Source organism: Molothrus ater, chromosome 2 (assembly GCF_012460135.2).
Source record: "Molothrus ater isolate BHLD 08-10-18 breed brown headed cowbird chromosome 2, BPBGC_Mater_1.1, whole genome shotgun sequence".
NCBI classification, from domain to species: domain Eukaryota; kingdom Metazoa; phylum Chordata; class Aves; order Passeriformes; family Icteridae; genus Molothrus; species Molothrus ater.
The window spans coordinates 116,148,095-116,172,518 of NC_050479.2; the positions used below are offsets into that span (position 1 = coordinate 116,148,095).

General features: G+C 52.4%; 1 protein-coding gene across 1 annotated transcript; it reads left to right on the plus strand.

Annotated features, from left to right (window-relative positions):
- Positions 1-4,137: 4,137 nt before the first annotated feature.
- Positions 4,138-23,684, plus strand: RNF169 (ring finger protein 169). Its single transcript, XM_036404182.2, has 6 exons — positions 4,138-4,468; positions 11,386-11,462; positions 15,226-15,372; positions 16,072-16,184; positions 16,857-16,956; positions 18,995-23,684. Exons 1-6 carry the CDS (start codon positions 4,138-4,140, stop codon positions 20,189-20,191), a joined length of 1,965 nt encoding a protein of 654 aa, XP_036260075.2. The 3' UTR covers positions 20,192-23,684.
- The last annotated feature ends 740 nt before the right edge of the window (positions 23,685-24,424 follow it).

The following is a 24,424-nucleotide window of genomic DNA, read 5'->3' on the forward strand; positions in this document are numbered from 1 at the left end:
TGTCCATGCCTGCCCTCTGGCACTGGCAGCCATTCCCTGGGTGCTGTCCCTCCATGCCTTGTCCCCAGTCCCTCTGCAGCTCTCCTGGAGCCCCTCCAGGCCCTGCAAGGGCTCTGAGCTCTCCCTGGAGCCTTCTCCTCTCCAGGTGAGCACCCCCAGCTCTCTCCAGCTCTGGAGCAGCTCTGGAGCCTCCTCTGGGCTCTCTCCAGCAGCTCCAGGTGCTGCTGCTGTTGTTGGACCCAGAGATTAAAATTATCAGCACCTAAAGCCACTTGCCCTTTTTCACTGCTCCACTCATTCCCAGCTCTCTGCAAGTCTTTTGTAGCAATGCCCCTCTGTTTTCCCCTCATGGCCTGATGGAGATGTTTAGAGGGGTTTGGATGAACAGCAGGCTCCTTCCAGCTCCCACCAGGAAAAGCTGGGACCTCCTCTCCCAGCTCTTCCCTTGCACAGGGCTGGCTTGAAAAGCCCATTTGTAGCACAGGGCTGTGGGCAAGTTATGAAAGTGCTGAGAAAAACGGGGACACAAAGTCCAAGTCAATGGAGTTATTTTGTGGCTCTGCAGCAACAGCAGCAGCTGAATTCAGGACTGTAGGTCCTGGCCCCACATCAGGGCTAAAACTTATGGCAAAGTTCAGGCAGGTCCCAAGTGCAGACCCAGGAAATAAAGGCCAGCCTTGTCAGGAGCAAGGTGCTGTGTTACATCTCTGTTGGGTCTCATAAAGAATACATTCACCCCTTGGCAAAACCAAGGCTCTTTATCTTCATCTGTGGAGGAATCTGTCTGACAGCTCAACACTGCCAACACCAATCCATCTGTGATCGTGAACCAGGCTCCAAAATCCATGGCACTGGCCTGCAAATAATAACACATGGCTGTGCTCTGTTTGTCTTCTGGTTCCTGGGTCTTCAGGTCAAACTCACTTCATGTTCTATGGGCAATCAAGAGGACAAGACAATTCTCTTTTTTTTTTTTTTTTTTTTTTTTTTTTTTTTTTTTTTTTTTTTTATGAGAATGAAAACAGAATCTGGTGGTATTTGGAGCCACGAGCTGTGGCATGTGAGAGAGACCCTGAGGCAAACCATGACAGCCAGGTGGGAGCTGTGGCCAGCAGGAGGGCAGAGGGGGCTGCCTGAAGCACAGGAGAGATTCCTGCTCCAATTCCACAGTCTTCCTCCACTGTGATCATGTCCTTTATCTCTGGCCTGCATTTGGGGAGGAGTCACTGCATCCCACATCAGGCTGCCACAAGTCCAAGCTGTGTCAGATGGGCTTTAAATTGAATTATTTTCTCTGCCATATTCCACAGCAAAGCCCACATTTTCCTTGTGCCACACCTTCACACAAGTCCCATCATAAGCCTGAAGCCTCACGGGTTTCCTCTCCTCACCTGGGGAGTCAAAAACTAGAGGATTAGTGGGATGTGGAGAAGGAATTGTTCCCTGTGAGGGTACCCAGAGCAGCTGTGGCTGCCTCTGGATCCCTGGAATGTCCAAGGCCAGGCTGGATGGGCTTGGAGCAGCCTGGGACAGTGGAAGGTGTCCCTGCCTACCTCAAGGCATGAGGTGAGTTTGATGTCCCTTCCAAGCCAGTCCAGCCCAGGATTCCCTGCTCCCATCCTCCGGGTGACCAGTGCTGGTGACAGCTCCTCAGGGAGGCCTCCTGAAGGTGGCTGTGCTTGGGGGATGCTCATCAGAGGGTTTCCCAAGGAGTCCCTTCCAGTGTGTGACACTCCCCCGTGCCTGGGAGCTGGTGGGCTCTGAGCAGCTCTAGAGCCACACCTTTGGCAGGGTTTAAGGTTTAAGCCACTGACTGGTGAGGCTTAAGAAGGTAATTTACCGATGGAAGCACCCGGTCCAACCTGGAATGGGAAACCTGGTCCCTTTTTCAGAGTCTGAGCATGTTTCCAAGCACAAACCCAAATAAATATCTGTAATCTGTGCAAACCACTGGCACAGAGAAGAGGACAGTGGTAAGAGATCCTCCTCCAGGGACAGAGATCAGCAACCAAGCAAGAGGCAGGGGTGGAGAAAGGCTGGATAAAGCAAGGGGGAAGGACAGAGAGGAAAAATGGGAGAGCACAGTGTGTATGCACCGTGACCTGTCCCACCTGCACCCCATGGAAGGTGGGCAAGAGAAACGGCGGTGCCAGAGCCCTGCCAGCTCCTCGGGAGAGGTGAGCAGCAGGGAAACGCTCCCAGCAGGCTGGGCAAGGCTGAGCTCTTGGCTGGGGACGGCAGGGTTTGAGGCTGGAGCCTTGCACGGGCTTAGGATTCCCTCTGCAGGCCAGCCCTGAGCTCGGCACATCCCGAGCTGCAGAGCCACGGAGGCAGAAGGGACCTCAGAGCCCCACCAGTGCCACCCCTGCCGTGGCAGGGACACCTCCACTGGCCCAGGTGTTCCAGGTCCTGTCCAGCCTGGCCTGGGACCCTTCCAGGGATCCAGGGGCAGCCACAGCTCCCCTGGGCACCCTGGGCCATCTCTTTATGGCTCTTGTTGTCAAATATTCCTTCCCAGTGTTCCGTTTAACCCTGCCCTCTGGCCGTGCAAAACCGCTGCCCCTCGAGGGGGTTTGGGTCGGAGGACACGCTGGAGACACAGAAACCAAGGCTGGATGTGCAGGAGCAATTTGGGAGCGCAGCTGGCAGAGATCCCTTCCCAAATCCCAGAGCCTGGGACTCTGCAGAGCCCTGCACAGCTCCTTGTCCTGCAGGTGGCCTTGGTGGGGAGGTGTCCCCTGGTCCCACGTTCTCTGTCCTTCCCTGAGGGCTCCCCAGTGCCCAGCTCCTGGTCCAGGCTGATCCTGGGAGCAGCAGCTTTGTTGGGAGCTCAGGAATAGCACACACTGCCTCTGACTGTGGCCAGCAGCAGCAGCAGCAGCGTCTACGGGACAGACACACAGACTGCTGGACATGGGCCAGTCCCAAACCGCTGCCATAACTCATCTCAGTAAAGCCAGCACGAGCTTTTTGTTTCACGAGAAGCAACTTTTTTGTCAACTGGCACTTGATGGAGCCCACAACAGCAGGGATCCACATGCTGGTATCCTTTTAGTCATTCAACAGCCAGAGACAACTAAAGATAGACGTGTGGGTGAGATGGAAAGTTAATGATATCCCCCAGCAAGCTCCTGGCACTGGTGCAGAGGCTGTTTCCTGGGCATGGATCGCCCCTTCCTCCCTCCAGCCAAGGAGAGAGGAGCCTGCTCAGGGGGGCTCAGAGGTGTAGGGCTTCCCCTCTGCCTCTGCAGCCACGTTTTCCCTTCTGCTAACCCAACGTAGCTGAGAGGCTCCATCAGAGAGGGTGTTAAAATATGATGAGAAGACAGATTGCTTTGGTGCCCCAGTAAAGAGACGAGAAGCAGAAGAGATTTCCATAGCAACTGGTGCAGAGGCTCTGCCTCCTCTGGTCGCTCTGAGTCACCGTCCATGGTGGTTTAACTCTGGCTGGACGCGGGGTACCCACCAAAGCTGCTCCGTCACCCCCTCCTCAGCTGGACAGCGGAGGGAAGAGTGAACAAAGGGCTCATGGGCCGGGATAAGGACAGAGGGACCAGCCACCCGCTACAGTCACAGCGGGCAGAGCTGGGGTCTTCACCTGGGGACACCTCAGAGCCCTTGCAGGGCCTGAAGGGGCTCCAGGAGAGCTGCAGAGGGGCTGGGGACAAGGCATGGAGGGACAGCACACAGGGAATGGCTCCCACTGCCAGAGGGCAGGCATGGATGGGATATTGGGAGTTAGGAATTGTTCCCCGTGAGGATGGAAAAGTCCTGGCACAGGGTGCCCAGAGCAGCTGTGGCTGCCCCTGCATCCCTGGCAGTGCCCAAGGCCAGGTTGGACACTGGGGCTTGGAGCAGCCTGGGACAGTGGAGGCGTTCCTGCCATGGCACTGGGTGGGCTTTAGGGTCTTTCCATCCCAACCCATCTGTGATTCCATGAATTATCCCAACAACCGGGTGCACAGCCCGCCCCGTCCCGACCGGGACCGCGCAGGGGGCGCTGCCGTCCGCCGCGCTGATGAATATTCATGAGCGGGCGTGGCCGGCGCGCGCTCATTACTATGCGCCGCGGGGGGCGCCCCCTCATGAATTATGCGGGGTAGGCGTGGCCGCCGCGGCCCTTCAAAGTGTGGGAAGATGGCGGCGGCGGCGGCGGGTGCCGGCGGCCGGGCCGCGGTGCGGGGGCGGCGGCGGCGGGGCCGGCCCGCGGCCCAGGAGGAGCAGGAGGCGGTGGTGCTGTCGGTGGCCGAGTGCCCGGTGTGCCGGCAGGCGCTGGTGGAGGCGGTGACGCCGCCCTGCCGCCACTCGCTCTGCCTCGCCTGCTTCCAGCGCTGCCTGCAGGGCCCGGGCCTCTGCTGCCCGCTGTGCCGCAGCCGCCTCTCCACACGGGCCCGGCGGCAGCAGGCCGAGCCCGCAGCCACCACGGCGGCCGGAGCAGCGGGCGGGGAGCAGCGGCCGCCGGAGCAAGGTGCGGCTGAGGCGGCGGCGGCGGCGGCGGCGGCACCTGCGCCCCCCCCATCCTGCACCGGGAGGGGCGGGGGGGCGCGGGGGCGGGGGCGTGGCCTGGGGGCGTGGCTGCCGCGCGCGGACCCGCGGTGAGTTCGCGGGGGCTCAGCCCGGGGGGCGGGGCCACGGCGGGCGGGAGGTGCGATGAGCTCAGCCCGGGGGGCGGGGCCACCGCGGGACGTGCCGGGAATCGGCGGGGATGGGGCGGGGCCTGTGCCCGGGGGCGGGGCCTGTGCCCGGGGTGCGATGAGTTGGCGCGGGCTCAGCCCGAGCCGTGCGGGACCGGGCGGGGACAGGGGCACTGGCGCTGAGCCACCCTGCCCGGGGCATCGGGAGGTGCCCCAGGGGGGATGGAGAGCATCATCCCATGGAGGGGGTGCCGGCTGCGGGGATGTTCCCCCACTTCCTCGGGTGGTTTTGTGATGATCTCGGCCCAAAAGCGAACGGTTCCAGCGGTGCTGCCAGCAGTTGGGCAGGTTTGGGCTGCATCAAGACAGGAAGGGTTTTGCACCGTGGGAAGTCCTTTTCGCTTGTTGACATAGAAAAAGTCCATCATGCCTGTGTTCACGGCTTTTAGTTGCATGTTTCCTCTCTGCCTCCAAAGCCAGATGTCTTCTCAACTCCTAGAAAACTGATCCCTGTGTTCCCTTCAAAATAAATCCTCATCTGAGGCAGTGGCATTGCTGGAGATGCCCACCCTGCTGCTGTCAGAACTCAGGGTGCCCTGAGATCTGTTGGTTGGAGAGGCGTTGCAGCAGTGCCCAATTCAGCAGGGCTGAGGGCAGCCCTTTAGAGCAAACGAGGATTTAAGCTACAGATAAACATCCTTTTAGCCCAGCCCGTTCCTTTCCGAGCGTGTTTCTGGTCTCCCGCTCCCTGCTTGTGTCAGCACCCTCTAATTGGCTGTGGGAAGAGTTGGCAGGATGAGCTTAAACAGCTCAAATTGGTGGTTTGAACCAAGCCCACTAACCTGGAAGAGATTTAGGAAGGATTTGCTGAATCCATGAGCAGATGGGCTGTGCAGGGGGAGCAGGGGCAGTGGGAACTGCCCCAGTCAGTCTCTGCTCCAGGGCCGTGGTGTCAGTCATGCTTAAATGCACTCCTTGGGTGAGAGTGCCCAGCCTTGCTGCAGGAGTGCCTGGGCACTGTCTGAGCTGGGCTTCTTAAAGCAGAATTGGTTTTAAGTCTCCACTTGTCCTGAGCTGTGGGAGATGTGTGTGGGACAAAGGGGAATGGCTTCTCACCGGGTTTAGATGGGATACTGGGATGAAGTTCTTCCCTGTAAAGGTGCCCAGAGAAGCTGTGGCTGCCCCTGGATCCCTGGAAGTGTCCAAGGCCAGGCTGGATGGCGTTTGGAGCAGCCTGGGACAGTGGAAAGCGCATGGCAAGGTGCGGAATGAGGTGATCTGTCCAGTCCCTACATCTGCTGCTCTGTGCTCATCCACTGAGCCAGCCATCTGACCATGGAAGACGCTGGTTAGGCCTGCTTTCCCTTCCTTCAATCCAGCAGCCTGCCTCCCAAACACCTTGTCCTTGTTCAGAAGGGGCTTCCAGGGATAGCTGCTTCCCAGGAACCTTTCTCCCCAGCCTCACAAACCCGTCCCAGTCACCATGGCCTTATCAATGGACATGTAATGTATATATATATCTATCTGTTTATCAGTGTCTGTAGGCCCTTGAGAGGGGGCAGCAAAGCCCAGCTCATCCCACTGGTGCCCTGGGCCAGGACAAAAGGCAAAGGACACAAACTGAAACAGTGACCATAAGAAAAATAGCTTTTACTGTGAAGGTTACCAAGCACTGGCACCAGTTGCTCGGGGTGTTTGTGGAGTTTCCATCCTCAGAGAGAGTCAAATCCCAGTTGGACATGGACCTGGGCAGCCTGTTCCTCTGGAGACCTGGCTGGGTCTCCAGAGGTCTTTGCAACCTCAGTTATTATGTGATGCTGTTATCAAACACTGATTAAGCTCAGGTATTTAATTAAATCACTTAAAAAGTGCAAAATCTTTGACACTACTCGGTATGACCACTTGACATACCTTGGTTATTCCAGTGTGAAGCGGCTCATTAATCGTGGTTTCATGTCCCAGTTTTCGTTATTCCCTTTGGGATTCTCCCATAGCAGTGGGCTGAAGGAGCCCTCAGACCCTGCCTGAGGCTGGGGATTCTGCCCTAGGTGATCAAATAGGTGTAAAGTCCCAGTCCTTGTCACAGAACTGGACAGAAATCAGCAGGGGCACCCTTGCACTGCCTGTGTTGTGTCTTGGCGTGGGCTGGGCTTGCCGAGAGCTGCTGGGCACCTGATTCCCCAGGAGCTGCCCTGCTGCCTTCAGCCTGGCCCCAGCTGCTGCTCCAGGAGGATGCAGGTGGCCCTCGGGTCCCACGTCCTCTCCAGGCATCTCCTGGGAAGGCGCCCCATGGAACTTGGAGATGCCATGAGTGAGAGCCAAAGCTGCAGGGCTGGCTGCAATGCCCTGCCGAGTGAGGTTTCTGCTACTGAAACAGTTGCTTGGTGGGGTTCTTGGAAGGCAGAGAGGAGCAGCAGATGGGAGGCTTGGAGGCTGTTTGAGGATCCGGCTGGCCAAGGGGAAGGAACAGGAGATGTTTGCAGCGAGGTGCTCAGCCTGGTTTGTGGGGGAATGAGTACACTGCCCTTTCAGAGAGTCAGATTTCTCCTGTTTCTCCTGTGCCCAGTAGCAGTGCCCAGCAGTCACTGGCTGAGCCCGTGCAGGAGGGGTGCTGTGTTTTTGCCAGACTTGTGAAATGACTTCCCCCTCCTTCCTCCCAGTCCTTTTTTGGCAGTGGTTTTCCCCTTTCCCCGCTGGACCAAACCAGTCTGCTTCTTGAGCATTTCCTGGTGATTCCTTGAGTTCCTGTTGTTTCTGTTCTTCTGCAGCCTGTCACTGGTTGTTTTTTTGTCTCAAGACCACAGTGCTACAAGTTTGGAAGTGGCAATCCCAAAGAAGCCTTTCCCTGTCAGTGATTTGCTTGAACTGATTAGAACTGACCCCGTCCCTTTTTTCCTCCTTGTCACAGTGTTGTACTGCTGGTGGGATGAGTTAAATTAAGGATTTCCTAGGAAGGTAGGATAGGGTGCCTCTCTGCGGGCAGTAATTGTGCTGTGGGGCTGTCAGAGGGCTTGCACCTCCATCTCTTTCCTCCCTGTCCTCTCTCCAGCACTCCACAGTACCTGAATTATTTTATTATTTTTAATCTAATGAAGAGAAAGGCCAGACCCAGAGCTAGCCCCAGTGGTCAGTGTGAGAGGCATGGCAGTGGATCATTAACTCCTGGAAAATAAATTTCCAGTTGAGTCGTGCTTACACCTGTGCCAGGGTCAGAAAATTCCTAGCTTCTTGTTTTGTGTTCTGAAAGCATTTAAGATTTCATCCTCAGCTGCGGGAGTTGAAAGGAAAAGTAGTGAAAACCCGGAGGGCAATGGGAGCTGCAGAGCCAGCTGAAAGTTTCCATGGGAGCTGGGGGCGAGGGGGACTGGCTGCTGCTGGGGCACAGCTGGCACCCGCCCGATGGCATCGCTTTGGCAGGAGCCAGGAGCCTCTGAAGGACAGACAGGGAGCCAGAGGGTTCTGATTCGAGTTCAGCTTTACTCTCAGTCAGCCCGCGCTGCTGAATCCACCAGATGGAGGTTTCTGAGTCTTTTGCCAGGAAATGTGAAATGTGCCGGTCAGGAGTGTGGCTCCACAGGGATGGCGTGTGTGTAAGACACACTTCCAAGCTGGTGTGGAAAGATGGGCTCACTCAAGGGGATGGAGGCTGCAAGTCAGATGCCTCTTATAAAGAAAACCAGCGTTAAATAATTAGAAAATCTTTTGTCCTCTCAAATTGTGCAGAAATCAGTTGTTTTTTCCAAGACTGAGCACAATAGGATGCAACTCTTGACTGCCAGCATGAAAAAGCAGGATGCCAGGTTTGATTTGCCACCACGACTGTTTCAGTGCTGTCCCCAGGCTGGGAAGGAGCATCCCAGCAGCCCTTCAGAGTCAGCTTCATCCAGGAACCACTTCTGCTGACCCACAGATCACTCGAGAGGAAGGGCAGGCTGGAGATTTGCTGTGAAATCAAGTAAAAAGCCTTTTCTTCCGTGGTTTTGCCTGCTTTGCTGTTGTCCTAGCAGGAAGGTGGCACTAAGTGACCCCCAGTAGTCCCTGCCAGCCTGACCCATTCTGGATTTCTGTGGAATGCAGATGTACATCATTGCACACACTTTTGTTTTCATCTCTTCTGTACAGAGTTGGAAATTTGGGGGCTCATCTCTCTTTGACCCACCTGTAAAATATACAAGTTGGTGCATAAGGATACTGTTGATAAAGTTGCCTCCACCTGATGTTGGACCCCTTTAGCTCAACCGCCAAAACTTAGACATAAATGTTATTCCATTGTTTGAAATTTCCTCAGCTTGCTGAACCCCAGTGAGAAATGAGAGCATTGACGTGGCTCATCTTTCCTGCTGCGTGTTCCCCTCGGGTTAGCTTGTGCCCTGGAGGGGAAAACTCCACTTTTTTAGCTTCTGGAGACAAGCCTTAAACATGGAGGAGTAATTGAAGCTTGCTGCAGGCGAGTTACAGATTGCTGCTGCCCCTGGCACTGTCTCCGTGGCAATTTCAGCCTGATAAAGTTCACAAAGAACTGGAACTGCTCAAGGCCACAATTGAAAAAAACATTTTGGGAAGCTGGTGGAAGGTTTCCAGCGTGGCTGGGAGCAGGAGCAGGAGCAAGGAATGCAGCCTGGCCTCCCCAGCATCAGCATCACCTGGGATTTCTATCACATGTGTAGGGACAAATTGGGATGTTGTCCTTTAGGAACAGGCCTGGCTCGTGCAGGCGTGTGAGTACGAGGAAATAGCAGCTGTTTTAATGAGAAAAAAGGCCTTATGACCTGTTTGCTGATGTGGGATTATTGGTTCACCCACCCTGCCATTTGTACCTGTCATTTGGAGGCAGATAGAACCAAGGGGAGCTCTGTGAGGGGGGCTCAGCTGCAGAAAAGGAGGCTCAGGGGGGACCCAGTGGCTCTGCACAGGTCCCTGACAGGAGGGGGCAGCTGGGGAGGGGGTTTGGGGCCCTGCTCCCAGGGAATGGGGACAGGGCAGGAGGAAACAGCCTCCAGGGACGGTCACTTTGGGAAGCAGGAGGAATTTCCCCACTGAAAGGGTGATGAGGCATTGCCTAGGGAGGTGCTGCAGTCCCATCCCTGGAGGTGTCCAGAGAACAACTTTGGATGAGACACTGGGCTGGGTGACAAGGTGGTACTGGGCACAGATTGGACTCAATGGCCTCAGACGTCTTTCCCAGCCTAAATAATCTTGGGATTCTGTGAAAACATGTTGGAGCTGCTGGTTGATATCCTTTAATTTTAGCAGGGTGGGGAAAGGAAGTACCCCTGATGTTTCCTCCTTGCCCAAACCTGCTCCATCCTGACAGTATCACGTTGGGATGATGAGCTGTGCTGCACCCTGCCTGGAATACTGACATGGGTTGAGCCAGGATGGCTGTCCAGGGGTTGTTGTTTTGTTCTGCTTGTTCCCTTTGCCTCCAGGCTCCTCCAGCTGAAGTGCAGCTTGCCCAGACTTGCACTGCACGGAAGTGGGAGGGAACTTTGAGGCTGAAACAAGCAAGGGACTCCTTTGGGAGTAAGAGACTCCAGGGATGGAAGCTGAGCTGTAACCCTGTGCCAGCATGCTTTTGGATTCTGACTTGCCCAGGGGAAGGGGAGGAAGTGGGAGCAGGACAGGAACTCGTGCCAGACAGAGCATCCTGCCCTCAGACCCCTGATCTGGGGAGTGCCCTGCAAGCAGGAGAAAGGCTGTGCTTCCTCTGGGACAGCAGTGCAGGAGCTGCAGCGGGGCGTGGAGGGGGCATTCTGGGCCTGCAGCAGGTACCTGAAGCCTGGCTTTGCTCCTGGCACTCAGATTCCCTGTGCCTGGATCCTGGCTTTGCTCCTGGCACTCAGATTCCCTGTGCCTGAAGCCTGGGTTTATTCCCAGCACTCAGATTCCCTGTGCCTGGATCCTGCCTTTGCTCCTGGCACTCAGATTCCCTGTGCCTGGATCCTGCCTTTGCTCCTGGCACTCAGATTCCCTGTGCCTGGATCCTGCCTTTGCTCCTGGCACTCAGATTCCCTGTGCCTGAAGCCTGGGTTTATTCCCAGCACTCAGATTCCCTGTGCCTGAAGCCTGGGTTTATTCCCAGCACTCAGATTCCCTGTGCCTGGATCCTGGCTTTGCTCCTGGCACTCAGATTCCCTGTGCCTGAAGCCTGGGTTTATTCCCAGCACTCAGATTCCCTGTGCCTGAAGCCTGGGTTTATCCCAGCACTCAGATTCCCTGTGCCTGGATCCTGGCTTTGCTCCTGGCACTCAGATTCCCTGTGCCTGAAGCCTGGGTTTATTCCCAGCACTCAGATTCCCTGTGCCTGGATCCTGCCTTTGCTCCTGGCACTCAGATTCCCTGTGCCTGAAGCCTGGGTTTATTCCCAGCACTCAGATTCCCTGTGCCTGAAGCCTGGGTTTATTCCCAGCACTCAGATTCCCTGTGACATCCCCGGGCTGTTCCACAGCCCCGTGTTTACATCCTCCCAGTGCTCCCTGATTGCTTAACTGCTTGTCAAGGACTCTTGAGAATCTCACAGGAAACTCGGGAAGTGCAAAGTGGGATTGCTGGGCCATCTCCTCCTGATGTTTCTGTGTGTTAAACAGAGCTGTGATAGCAGTGGCAGAATATAAACATCTGGGGTTGAAAAGAGTGCTGCAGAAGCTCTTGTGCAGCCTCTGGAGATCTCACCCTTTTTTGGGAAATAATGGCCAGCGCCAGTTATCCTGTACTAAAAAATAATTCCTTTTTTTTCCCTTTTTCTTTCCAGACTTTATATTCAGAGCACCCATTAAATTAAGCAAAACAGGAGAGCTCCGAGAAGAATATGAAAGCCAGCTGAGGAAGGTCAGTATTTTGGGTAATTGTGGTTTTTCTTCCAGAACAACTTGGATTTCCTGCAGGAATGCCATCCTACCTGTAGGGAAACCTGAAGGGCTCTTTTTTCCTGTTCTTTAACAATGCTCATTTATTCTCTTTACACTGTTCAGCCAGTTCAGGAAATGGCTGTAATTGAGCATGTGGAAGCCAAATTTTGCTGTCTTAGCCTGCCTTCCAGAACATGGACGTGTACCTTCTTTGGAGTGACTGTTTGGTTGTGGATGTAATTCCATAAAGGCTTTTGCAGCCTAAGGCATCTCCTTCTCCTCAAACATCCTTCTCCTTAAAAGCAAACTGTTCTAAACTAGAGCTTTCTGGTTGTTTTTTTTTTTTTAGCCAAGAATAAAATGTCTTTTAAAACAGCCTTGTCTGCAGAAAGATACCATGTGCAGCCCAGTGCCAGCCCTGCTCCCTTCCCTCCCAGTCAGAAAATACTTGACCATGTTTCCAGTATTTGGGCATGTTTTTGTCTTGTTCTCCTTCAGCCTGCTGCCTTCCTCTTCTTGCCCCCTGCCAGATGGGAGATGGGTTTCTTCCCCCTGCCAGCTTAAACTTGGTTTTTGTGAAGCTCGGCTGAAAGAGCCATGTGGGAGGAGGCTCTGTGAGTCGCCACCTCAGAGGAAATGGCAGTGAGATTTGTGTGATGATGCAGTCACACTGTTTCCTTGTTCACAGAATCAGAATAGAATCACAGAATCATCTAAACAAGGGAAAAGCCCTCACTTGTTACCTGGGGTGAGAGACTGACTCTCACCTGGCTCTACCCTCCTGTCAGGAAGTTGTAGGGAAGCTGGTCTGAAAATTGTCACTGTTGCTGCTTATCAAGAGTTTCTTGGTATCTCTGAACTTCTGGATCAGGGAGGACTCCGGTTGGAGAACCTAAGCTTGGATATGATTTGGTTTCCTTCCCTGTCTCAAGACACAGGGTTTCATCCCAGCTTCCCTGCCTGTGCAATGGGGATAACTTGGGCTTTCCTCCTGAGGAAGGGACAGGAGCATTTCCAAACCTTTTTACATCTCCCAGATGTGAGTTGTTTCATCTGTCTGAACTCTTGACCCGCTTCCACCCTTTTTGCAGTTGAAAACAAAGTGGTACCATAATTATGTACTGGAGAGATTTTATTTAACATGGATTATCTCATAGCTTAATTTTCCCAGCTGCCTTTCAGAATGAGCTAGATCTTTGCTGTCTGTGCAGGACAGCAAGAATGGGTTTTCCTCTTTCATGCCCTTGGTGCTCTTGCATTTTTTGTTTTCCCAGAGGAGGCTGTCGTTTCTGTGCACTCAAACCCTAACTCATGCTGTCCAGCTGTCTTTCCCTCTATCACAAGCAAGTCTGTTGCTTGTGAGCACACACAGAGTGGGAGGGAAACTCCCACCTGAGGCATGTGCTGACATGCAGCCTCCCAGAGCCAGGGCAGAGGAGCAGGCTCCGGGAGCCAGCAGACCTGGACAGGGAAGAGAAGATACCAAACGTGAGTTTGCCCGACTTTTGGAATTAATGGTAGTGTCAGGAGTGGTGCTTCTGAGTGAACAATTATCCATTGCTTGTACATTTTTCCCCCTCCTGCAGCTGCAGTATCCAAAAGGACTGAAATGCATTTTCTGATTAACTGTGCTGTCTACAGCAGCTGTTGGTGCTGCATCCAGTATTTCAGAGATGCTGCTCAGATAACATGAGGTCCTTCTCCAGGGTACATGTTTCACACTACTTTGTTTCAGTTTCTGGTCCTTCTGTCCCAGCACAGCATTGCCATGTCTGGAAGGAAGTTCTCTGGGAGACAATTTACATTAAGGCTACCTCAAATCATTATTTTTGAAATTAGTACAGATTTTATCATTAGAGTTTGATTTTGCTTGCAGCCTTAATTCTGGACCTAAATTGTTTTTTGTATTCTCTTAATTAGGATTAGGATCCTGTTGTTGCCTTTTTGACTTCATTGTCAGCAGAGCTCGGGTTGTGCCATGGATTCCCCCAAAATCCTTAAATATTCCCGTGTGTTGTTACATATTCTTGTGTCTTTCGATTTTATAATTTAGCCAGAAAAGTGAATTTTTCCATATAACTTTCTTCCACATGAGAAATATAGGAGGGACACGAGTGCTGGGTGGTATTTCAGCCAGCCCAAAAAAATACTTAAATCTTTATGATAAATCTTGGTGTGAATTTGTTTTTCAGATGCTTCCAAAAAGGCAGAAATACTGTTGACTTAGAGCAGACTATTCATCATGTCTGCATCATGTGGTCACAATCTATGTTAGTCAGACACTGTTGTAGTTATTGCTTGAGATTATTAATAGATGAGGAATTTAAAGATACATCTTAAAACAACTCCGAGCAAGGAGTCAAACCAGTCCTTGAAAATATTTGCTGAACACCCACAATCAGCCAAACAGTGGAGCTTTTCCTGGTTTCTGCCTTTTTTCCTCCTTGTTTTCCTCCTTGTTTCTCTCTTCCTCATCTCTGGGGGCTTGGTTTCAGTAGGATTTGGGTCTTTGCCAGTTTGAAAATCACAATGTGCTTTTCCTGTAATGCCTCGTGAACTCTGTTTTCTTTCTCATCCTTATGTCCATAGTGCTGAGATTTTCCCTTCCTCCAACAGGGAAGAAAAACACTAAATATTTTTGGAAGAAGTTGTTGCTGCCTTTTTGAGTTAGGGGAGCTTCCTAAGCACCTGAGATGGCTATGCCCAAGTATGAGGAAAAGCCCAGGGATATGGGTGCCGGGTGCTGTGGGTCATGAGCAGGACAAAGAGGTGTCAGTCAGAGGTGTGGATAAGTTCTGGGCGGATGGAGGAAGGAGGGAGGCTCTGTTCTGTGTACAGGTTGATGTAGACTATTCCTGGGCTGTGTCTAAGCTGGGGAAGAGGCAAGGCACAAGCTGGGAGAATGGCTGGGGATGGAGGGAGAACCTCCACGGGCAGGGACAATCAGATGGTGCCAAGCCTCTTCCTCAGGAAAAGGTAGTGGAAAGGGGGAGAAAAGGGATCTTGTTGGTTTTGTGACAGCAAGTCTGCAAAAATAAACCAACCTGGCAGAAAAGGGGAGTTTGGTTCCTTAGGTGAGCAGAATAGTGCAGCAGGACAGGCAGCCCATCAGAGTCCATGGACCTTGAGTCCCAGATCCTGGCATTCCCTGCTTGAAGCTGAGCTCAAGCTTTGAGCCTGGGGTCAGCTGTCAGGGGAAAGGTGGCCTCTCTGGATCCCCTCCATCCATCCAACACGCTGCAGAAACAATGGGATTTCATCTCTCCTGCAGCTTTCAGCGTGGGGATTGCTGCATCTCACCTTTTATTTTAGATGCTGCTGCCAAATTGTGTGTGCTGTGTGTCAGGCCATTGGGAGGCTAAAACTGGAATATCACACCTTGCTTGAAACGGGTGTTGCACATTTTTCTATGTAGTGTGATCACCTACAAGTAGAGAAAAGCTTTTGTCTCTCTGTTTTAGACAATACAGTGACAGAGAAGGCTTTGTCCAGCCCTGGCCCTCACGGTGCCTTTGTTGTTTTGCAAAGAACATAAAATCCATGATACTTGTGTATAAAACACAAATGTGGTGCGGAAGCCAACCAATCTTCATATTATTGTGAGAGAGAGGCAGTGGCTCTACGCTGGAGTGGAGAAATGAAGGCACAAAATTAAATGATGGGACCAAACTCTTGGTCTTTCCAGTCTGTAAGTGTAGGACATCAAATTATAACTACCCTACCTCTCTTGTCCTTATTTCCAGCTGAGAGAAGAGAAAATACAAGAAGAAAAGACATCTGAGGATCTGATTCACAAGTTCATCCTAGATGACATTGATGTAGGGAAAAGAAAAATGGAGGAACAGCAGAAAAAAGAAGAATCTGTAGTGCTGAAAGGGAACCAAGACTGTGTAAGTGAGCTCATGCTTCTCCTTCCTGCCCACAGGTCAAAAGTTTCATTCTTTGGCTTTCCAGGATTCCTTGATTGAGTTTCATAGTTTATTAAGGCTATGAGCTGGCAGATTCTTAAGGTCCTTGTTAACGAGAGCTGTCTTCTAAGGTCTGTTATGACTGCAGATGTCCTTCTAGAGGATTCTGTCCCTCTTTTTACCCTCTGCTGTGTGACTCTTGCTGACACAGCAGATCCCCACAGCCTTGGGGATATCCTTGGTCTTTAGGCTTGCATGCATTTCCATGAGTATTTCTCCATGAATCTTCTGCAGTGAAGTTGTACAGATGAAGTTCGGCACATTCTTCATGCTGGCTTCTGCCTATTTCCCATTTCATTTGGGAGGTTCTGCAGGAAATGCTCTTAAAATTTCCATCTGATAGGCTGACCCATGGGGGCTGAGTGACCAACACCCTGCAGTAACCCCTATTGTAGAATTTTCCCACATCTTCTTGATTAATAAATTACCTTTATTGGATGACCAACAGCTATGTATAGGAGCTACGTGCTTATTTTTGTATTTTTTATGCCTTATGTCTTCTCAGTATAATCAGAAATGGGGGGTTTGGGGATCTTTAACACTTTTGCAAGCAAGAGCTTTATTTTCCAAGTTATTCTCTCTGTTGTGCATGTCAGCTAACTGTTCCTTGATTGACTTCAGTTTCCTGAGCGTCTCTCGGATTCCGAGAACGAAGAGCCATTCCAGGGCAAGCAGACACACCGCTCAGCTTTTGTTTCCAAGACCAGTGCTTACTCCTTTGCTTTCCTTTCAGGGTAAGAGGCTGAGACGTTGTTTAGTGTCCTTTAAAGATGTTCTTCTGACTTGTTTTAAATGCACCTGACATGCTCTAATTCAAATGGTGGTTCCAATCTAAAATAAGTGATTTTTTTTTTTTCCCCTGGAATTTTAGAGCAGACTCATTGGTAGAATGTGGTGTCTGTCTGATTGCTTCCTACCTGGAAGTTAAGGAAGTTAATGTTCATCCCATGAAGGAGAAAAATCATTGCCTGTAGATTTAAACCATTAGTCAGAAATCAGAATTCTGTGGGAGGAGCTCAGGAGTGCTGGTTCCCTTCTGCAGCACAGATATGAAGGGATGGCATCAGCCCCAAACTCCTGGGAGGCTGTTGCCTGACGCAGTGGAAGCAGCTGAATAAGCAGTTTCCAGGTGGGAAGCAGAGGGGTTTCCCAGCTTCCTCCTCAGCTCTGGCCTCAGTTCATCATGGGCCCTGGGCAGAGCTGTCCATGAAACCCTGCTGGGTTTCATGCAGAGCAGGGCTCTGCTGCAAATCCAGGATTCCTGGTTCCCTTTGTCCCGAGGGCAGGGGAGGTGCCTCTGCCAGCCAGGTGCTGCCAAAGCTGATGTCTCTCCCACAGGGAGCAGCTGCCAGGGCTGGTGAGCTGCTTGTTCCCAAGGTTCCTGTTCTCATCCATCTGCTTTTCAGGAATTTAACCTCCAAGGTGGAGAGGAGCCGGAGCTGCAACGACACCATTCAGGAGAGATCCAAGAGCAGGCAGAGATCAGCCCCAGCCACCAAAGCAAAGGTACAGGCAGCGTGTGGAAACAGGTTCCTGTGTGTAAATGTTCTTATCTGAGGTTACACAGCACCAGTAATCTGGAGATATCAAATATGGGCTTTGTGGCCCTGTTATCGCCCTGGGGCCAATCACCTCCTTGTGGCTCCCAATAAAACCTGCTGGGTTAGGAATTACTAAACAGAAAAGCAGACAGGTGTCAGGGTTCTTGTGTAGCGTTGGAGGCTAATTAGAATTTGAAAGGGTTCTCATCAGGCTTTTGTTTTGTGATTCATTTTCTTTTCAAGGCTGACTCCCCAGCCAGGTAAAGAAAAATGTTTTTGAAGTTTAGGAAAATAATCCTCTCTCCCTTTCTCTCCAAAGCTGTTTAAGCAGAGCAAAACTCATTTTGCTTTCCTGGCATCAGGGTACATTGGCACTTGCATACTATAGAAGATAAAAAGGCCTGGTCCTCGTAGGATCATAGGGTGGTTTGGGTTGGAAGGGAACTTAAAGCTCATCCAACCCCCTGCCCTGGGCAGGGACACCTTTCACTATCCCAGGGTGCTCCAAGCCCCATCCAGCCTGGCCTTGGACGCTGCTAAGGATGGGGCAGCCACCCAGCTGCTCTTGCTAGGATGTTCCCCCTCCTTGTGCTGATACCCCTTCTTACTGGGATCAGTTTCATCCCTGATGGAGAAGGAGAGGGTTCAGATCCAGAGGAGGTCCCATGAGGAGCAGAAGCCTGTGCAGTCTCCCACCTGAGCTGCTGGGAGCTGAACTGAGCCTAAAGTGAACATCCATGACTTACCTTCCCTCCAAGGACTGTCTTCTTTTTCAAGAAGATGCTGCATGGATGTGACCAATTAGATTTCCAGTACAGGGTATTCAAAAAACTTATTTTGACCTCAAAATGAGTGAGTAGGAAAACACCTTCTCTCAGACTAAGCATGGAAAGGCTGTTATTGTACACAGTAGCTGCTGGATAAAAATATTTCAGTGCTAAGAAGAAGACAATTTGCAGTTGTGTGTGTTGTTACCTCTCTGATTTAGTTGGGCCAGGATTAAGCCCAAGTGTAGCAGCATTCAGGGACTGTGTCAGAGATGACAAGAAATGTTGCTCTTAATCAGAGAATCATTCAGGTTCAAGGAGACCTTCAGGGCCATCAAGTCAACACAGCACCACCACAATCTCCCCTAACCCACATCCCCAAGGGCCACATCCAGATGCCTCTTATATCTGGGCCCAGTCCTTACTCTTTCTCTCCCACAGCTTGGAAGGGAGCAAAAAATAATTTGGAGATCATTTCCCTTGAGGAGCGTGGTTTCCTTCAGCCAGGGTGGTGCGGTGCTTCTTGGCTTCTCCTTGTCTTCACAGAATCATCATCCAGGTTGGAAGAGACCCTTAAGGTCATCTAGTGCAGCCTAACACCACTAAGTGGGCAGATTTATCCAGGTAAAGAGAAAACACATTTCAAGGCCGGGTTGGACATGGCTTGTAGGAATCTGGTCTAGTGGAAACTAGTGGAGAACTATTCCCTGCCCGTGGAAGAGGGTGGAGTGAGATGGCCTTTAAAGTCACTCCTCACCCAAACCATCCTGTGGCTGTGTGGTTTTGCCATCAGAGGGGCTGTTACTTGTGGCAGGAGCAGCTCTCAGACCGAAATAGATTCTGGTTCTGCTGGACTGACATAGGGGTCTCCTCGAGCCAGGTCTCATGGGCTCTTGGGGATCTACTTCACACCCAAGATAGCTCAGCTACCTTAGAAGGCATAAAATCAGCAGGATGGCTTCTGTGATCGTGTTGGAAACAAAAAGCTTTAATAGAAGGCAAAATAACAAAACTCTTTACAGAGAAAAACTTGAGCCAGGTGCAAGAGGTCCTTCCTGTCGTTCATCAGCAAACCCAAAGTTTATTTGTAAAAGCAAGTATCATTTTCCATTCACCAGTCAGTGGAACCCTTCCTTCCCGTTGTTTCTTTTCCCTGCCAGTGCTGGTCTTACCTCCCTGCCAGCAGCCCCAGAGCTTGTTTGTAAGCACGGATGTGCTGTTCCTCTCCCCCTGCAGGTGCTGCCCGGGGCCGCGCCGCTGCTGGGCGTGCTGTCGTGCGCGCAGAACCACCGCTGCCTGTCGGCGCCGGAGCTGAGCGCCGAGCGGCGCCTGCTGCTCAGCGCCGCCTCCTCCCTGTCCGCCCTGCACCGCCCCGAGCGCTCCATCAGCCCCGAGAGCAACGACAGCATCTCCGAGGAGCTCAACCACTTCAAGCCCATCGTCTGCTCCCCGTGCACGCCCCCGAAGAGGCTGCCCGACGGCAGAGTGCTGAGCCCCCTCATCATCAAGTCCACCCCCAGGAACCTGAACCGCAGCCTGCAGAAGCCGACCACCTATGAGGCCAGCCCTAGGATACTGAAGAAATGGGAGCAGATATTTCAGGAGCGTCAGATCAAAAAGACTCTCTCTAAAGCAACCCTCACGTCCTTGGCTTCGGAGCCCGGGGAAGACGTCGTGGTTCCTGACATCACCAACCCCGGCAGTTGCACTAAAGAGCAGCCACAAGCGCAGGAGGATCACCTTCCACCTGACACAGCAGGAGAGCCTCGCCCCGAGCTGGATTTCCTCCCTTCTGTCAGTGAAGTGAGGCTGGGAAGGGGGAGTGAGAAGAACAGGGGTTCACGGGCCTTAGCCACTGATGACGGTGCTGCTGAACCAGATGTGAGATCGAACGTGACCTCCCTAAACACACGGGTGGCTGAGGTCCCCGACCTAAAAGTGAACACATTCATGGACAAATCCTGCCTCAGCCTGGGCCCCAAAGTGCTGAGCAGGAGACTCATGGGCATCGGCGCATCGCTGCCCGACAGCAGCGCGCTGGGAGTGCCCATCAAGCCCGCGGGGAAGAAGCAGCTGAAGTACCTGAACAACAGCGAGCTGATCAACGTGCAGAACAGCACCTGCAGCTCCGTGCAGAGCCTCCTCGGGGAGCAGGCGCCGCTGCTGCGCCGCGGCCGCAAGAGACGCTGCAAAACGAAGCACCTGGAGCACAACGGCTCCGTCAAGAGACTGAGGCACGCGGCCCCGGGGGAGGCGGGGCTGCCCCCCGAGGCTCGGGACGTGGAGCAGAAGCTCCAGCAGGAGGAGGAGGACAGGAGGCTGGCCCTGCAGCTGCAGCGCATTTTCGACAGCGAGAACAGGACGGTGGAGAGGCGCAGGGTGCGCGTGGATCGGTACCTGCTGCGCTCCAAGAGCACGCTGGGGGCCAAGTAGCACTGCTGGGCCATGCTGCCTTTCTAGGGGACAGTGAGGATTATCACATTATCTTAGAGGAAAACTATTTTTTGCCCTACTTCACCCACGCAGTTGTTTTTTCGTTTCGGTGTTAAGACATTTCTGGGTCCAGTTCAGAGAGAAGCCAGCGTCCTTTCAGATTAAAAAAAAAAAAAAAAGAGAGAGAATGAGAAAAAAAGTCCTCAGGTCCATTGGTCTGAAGGAATTGTCTGTGATCCCCGTGAATACACTGCAAGGCCTCCACAGGCAGGCAGGCAGGCACACCTGGGATCTCCAGGTAGGAGGGGTGTGAATGTGGGGTATGAGGACCATCCCAAGAGAAATCTGAGCTCTGCTCATAGAAATTATCTGAGAGTCTTCTCCTCTCTGCCTGCCCCATTTTCTCCCTCAGGCTGCATCTGGTTGTGGGGTCAGCCTCTTATCCATGCTCTGTGTTTCTCCTGGGGAGTCCTAAACAGAGCCCCCCTGTAGTACTTCCAAATGAATGTATCTCACTGTCTGCAGCAGCAGCAGTACAGATCATTCGTCATTTTCTTGAAGCAGAAAGCCAAATGCAGTGAAAAGAAAGACCTGAAATAAGGATTTTACTGAAAAACCTGCCCCTGCTCCAGCTTCCTGGCTTCAGGCTCAAACCACTAAGAAAGCTCAGGTGAGTGATGCACTACAGACTTCCAGGCATGAAGCTGCCTGGAGCAGAGCTGGCTCAGAGCCTGGCCTTGGTGGCAGGCCACCCTCCCAGCATTTCTAACCCTCTTCCATGGATAAATTTCATGGATTATTTCCAGTAACTTAGCTCCAAAAGTACCCTCCCAATTCAGCCTTCTGTGGCAGCTGCCTTGCAGAGTATTCATGGGGACCCTGGAGGCCCATGGGGACCTTGTCTGGGGCAGGGGTTGTGGCTTTACCTGTCCTGCCCCCCGTGTGCCAGGTGGCAGGGCTGTCCTTGGGGTGAGGACAGTGCAGGGACAAACTTCCCTGTGGATCCTGTGAAGGGAGGGCAGCCAGTGCACATGAATAGACAGATCTGGTCTAACTGCATTGCCCCATTTCCTCCCTCCATCTTCAACAGTCAAAAAGAAAACAGGAACTGGTTTTCTTTTTCACTGCAAGGACCCTGGCAGGCTTTTTTTTCCCCCTAATTGAACTGGATTTAAAAAAAAAAAAAAAAAAAAAGAAAAAAAAGGAAAAAGGAAATCTTATATTTTATTGGGTAAAATTTATATATTTTAAATACTATATTTCAACAGATCGACACTTTTGTTTTGAGAGATCTTATAGCAATGATTCCATAATATATATCTCTTTCTCTGCATCTCCTTGCCACACAAACCACTGGATGGTTCAGGCTGTACCTGAGGCTGGTGGCACCTGGCCTGCTCTGCCTTCCTCTCCTGCACCACAGCCTGGCAGGTGCTGCTTTGGGCCCAAACCAAAACCTGCTCCCCTGTCCAGCTGTCAGTTAGAAGGAAATTAAGGAATTAGAGCCTTGGCTGGGCCTGGAAGAGCAGCACAGAGAGAAGTAGTGTTGGCCTGGGTCTGCCCTGGGAGCTCAGGAGGGAAAGCTGCAGCTTTAACTTGGGATCCACGCTGGTTCTCCCAACATTTTGAGCTGCAATATGCACTTGCCAGGTGCATCCAGATGTAGAATTCTTTTTGCAGGCCCCCTTTTCTGCGGCTCCTCCCTGGAGCCCCAGACTTCCCTAAACGGTTTCCTTTTTTCTCGTGGTGTTCCTGGGGGTTCAGCTGGGCCTGGGCTGCTTACACCACAAAAAAACAGACTTACACGCTGAATGTATCTTTTCTTCCCCCTCTTAAAACAGATTTCACAGCCCAATGCACTATGCCAGTGTCTTAAATACCTTCTTTTGAAAAGATTTTATAAATGCTTAGGGGTTTGTGCGTTAATTTCCTGATCCCAAATCCAAGCTGGGCAGAAGTATAGGAGGCAGTGCCTGGGCTGGAGCTTGTCCCCAGCCATAAAAAGCTTCATGGGACCCCTCGTGCTCCCAAAACAGAGATCCCAGCTCCCCAGGCATCACACACAGGCCATGGCATCTGCGTTCAAGGAGACCTTTGGATGTGCAATCACAGTCCTGTCCTGGAAGGGTTGCGGCCATGCCAAGCCAGGATGAATGTTTTATTAATTTAACACTCTCCAAGTCTGTGTAAGCTTGCAAAAAACAACAAAAATTGTAAATAATTACACTCAAAAGAGCAGGAGCACCCAGCCTTTCCCCTGTAAAGGTCACCTTTGCCAGAAATCATGCCAGCTGAGAAGGAAGATACCTCCTGCTGAACGGTGGATGCAGCACACAAGATTAAACCAAGTATTTATTCACGCTCCTCTGCAAGTCCTCTGCAACCCTCAGCTGCCTTCCCTCCGGGATGAAGGCATTCCTGGCTGGCTGTGGGGCAGCACGGGCGTGGGAGTGTCCTCCCAAAGTGTCTCCTCCGGAGGGGCTGGGGCTGGCTCCCTGACAGGAGGACTGTGTCTGCCAAAGATGCCCCAGCTCCCAGACAGTTCCTTTCTGACCCTCTGGAGCTCTCTGCCCGGGAAAAGCCGTGCAGGAAGGTCTGCGTTTGGAGTCAGCCAGATGAGACAGATGAAGGAAAAGTGCCAAAAGGGATCGTGCCAGGTGATTGATTGATTGATTGATTGATTGATTGTATGACGCTGTTGTCTATTGTCAGTATTTCTCTTCCAATGCTATTGTACATGCAGTGCACAGCAGTCACAAAGTGTAGCTTGAACAAGCGCTTCTTTCTCTGCATTTTCTCAGCGAAAGCAAAGGGGGAGATCCAAGCCTTAAAGACTCTCAGAAAACAAGCCTTTAGCAATGCTGCCAGGGCAGCACAGCCCTGGCCTGTCCCCCCGTTGTCCGGCAAGGAGCTCGTCCCACGGCCGAGGGGAAGCACACGAGATGGAGGCCACCCTCTGTCCATGGTGGAGCCCTGTGGGATGTCACCGGCGTGGAGCTGGGCTGATCCCTGTGTGCCACCCGCCCCTGGCGCTGCCGAACAGCACCGTGCACCCCAGCCAGCTCCTCACTGTGCACACGGAGAGCCGGGCTGGGCTGTGCAGGGATCGCTGGGGAGCTCTCACAGCCTGGGCGTCGCTGCACCTCCCTCAGCCACGCTGTAAATCCTCGTGCTTTGTGTTCCCCCTGGCCAGCGGAGCTCCGGCTGGCTGCGGGCTCTGCTCTGCTCCCCGTGTCACACAGAGACACAGGCAGGCACCCACCCTGGCGTGCATGTGTGGAACGTGCAAGTGGAATGACGTGCAGGCGTCTGTCATGTTGTGGCTTCCGTTGCTGGAAACAGAGTAAACCCTGCTCGTGAAACAATTGTCACAAACCTGAAATACGCCGGCTAATGTGTACAAATAACAGTGTTTGTTCTAACAGCAACCGGGACTTGAACTGCAGGGCAAAGGCCGAGGTTCAAACAGAATAAAAACAGATTCTGACAGTGAGACTCCCTGCTTCTTGCTGTGCTTGGAAATGAGCAGGGTCCTGCCGCTGCTTGTCCCTGACAGGTGACACTCCTTCCGAAGGAGGTTGTGCAGTAATTGTAGAATCACAAAATCGTTTGGTTGGAAAAAACTCAGAGACCCATGTCCCCCTTCCTCTGGGAAAAACCCATTTTAATCCAAGGCTGATCTGCCAGCAGCTGGGTTTGGGCTGGGGTTAATCCAGCTGTAGATGCCAGGGAGCCCAGCAGGATCTGTGTGGCACCCTGGCAGAGCTGAGCCCATGTTTCCATGTGGGCAGGAGAGGAGAGGCAGGTGCTGCTCTCCCATCCTGTCCACATCTCTGCCATCTGCAGCAGGACATGCTCAAGCTGTGCTTTCTCCACTTCCAGCTCCTCTGCCACCTCCATAAAACTGATATCCTGCATCAGAGCAGCTAAATTGGATCAGCCCCAGTGGCCATCTAGCTTAGCATGGCATCTCCTGCGATGGAACACAGAGGGTTCCTTGTCATGGCAGCTGTACATGAAAGGTCTAATGAAGGAGGAATAAACAGCATCCTCCTCTCGTGGCTCAGCCACACAGCAGGGCTGCTGTATCCTGTTGGAGTCATAGATCCATGGAATAGTTAGGGCTGGAAAAGGCCTCCAAGGTCACCGAGTCCCCCAGCGCTGCAAGGCCACTGCTAACCCATGTCCGCAAGTGCCACATCCACAGGGCTTTAAATCCCTCCACGTGTGGGG

Coding starts and splice junctions, on each gene's coding strand:
- RNF169 (XM_036404182.2), top strand. CDS start 4,138: ATGGCGGCGGCGGCGGCGGGTGCCGGCGGCCGGGCCGCGGTGCGGGGG. Junction 11,463..15,225: donor ATGAAAGCCAGCTGAGGAAG/GTCAGTATTTTG, acceptor CCTTATTTCCAG/CTGAGAGAAGAGAAAATACA. Junction 16,957..18,994: donor CCCCAGCCACCAAAGCAAAG/GTACAGGCAGCG, acceptor CTCCCCCTGCAG/GTGCTGCCCGGGGCCGCGCC.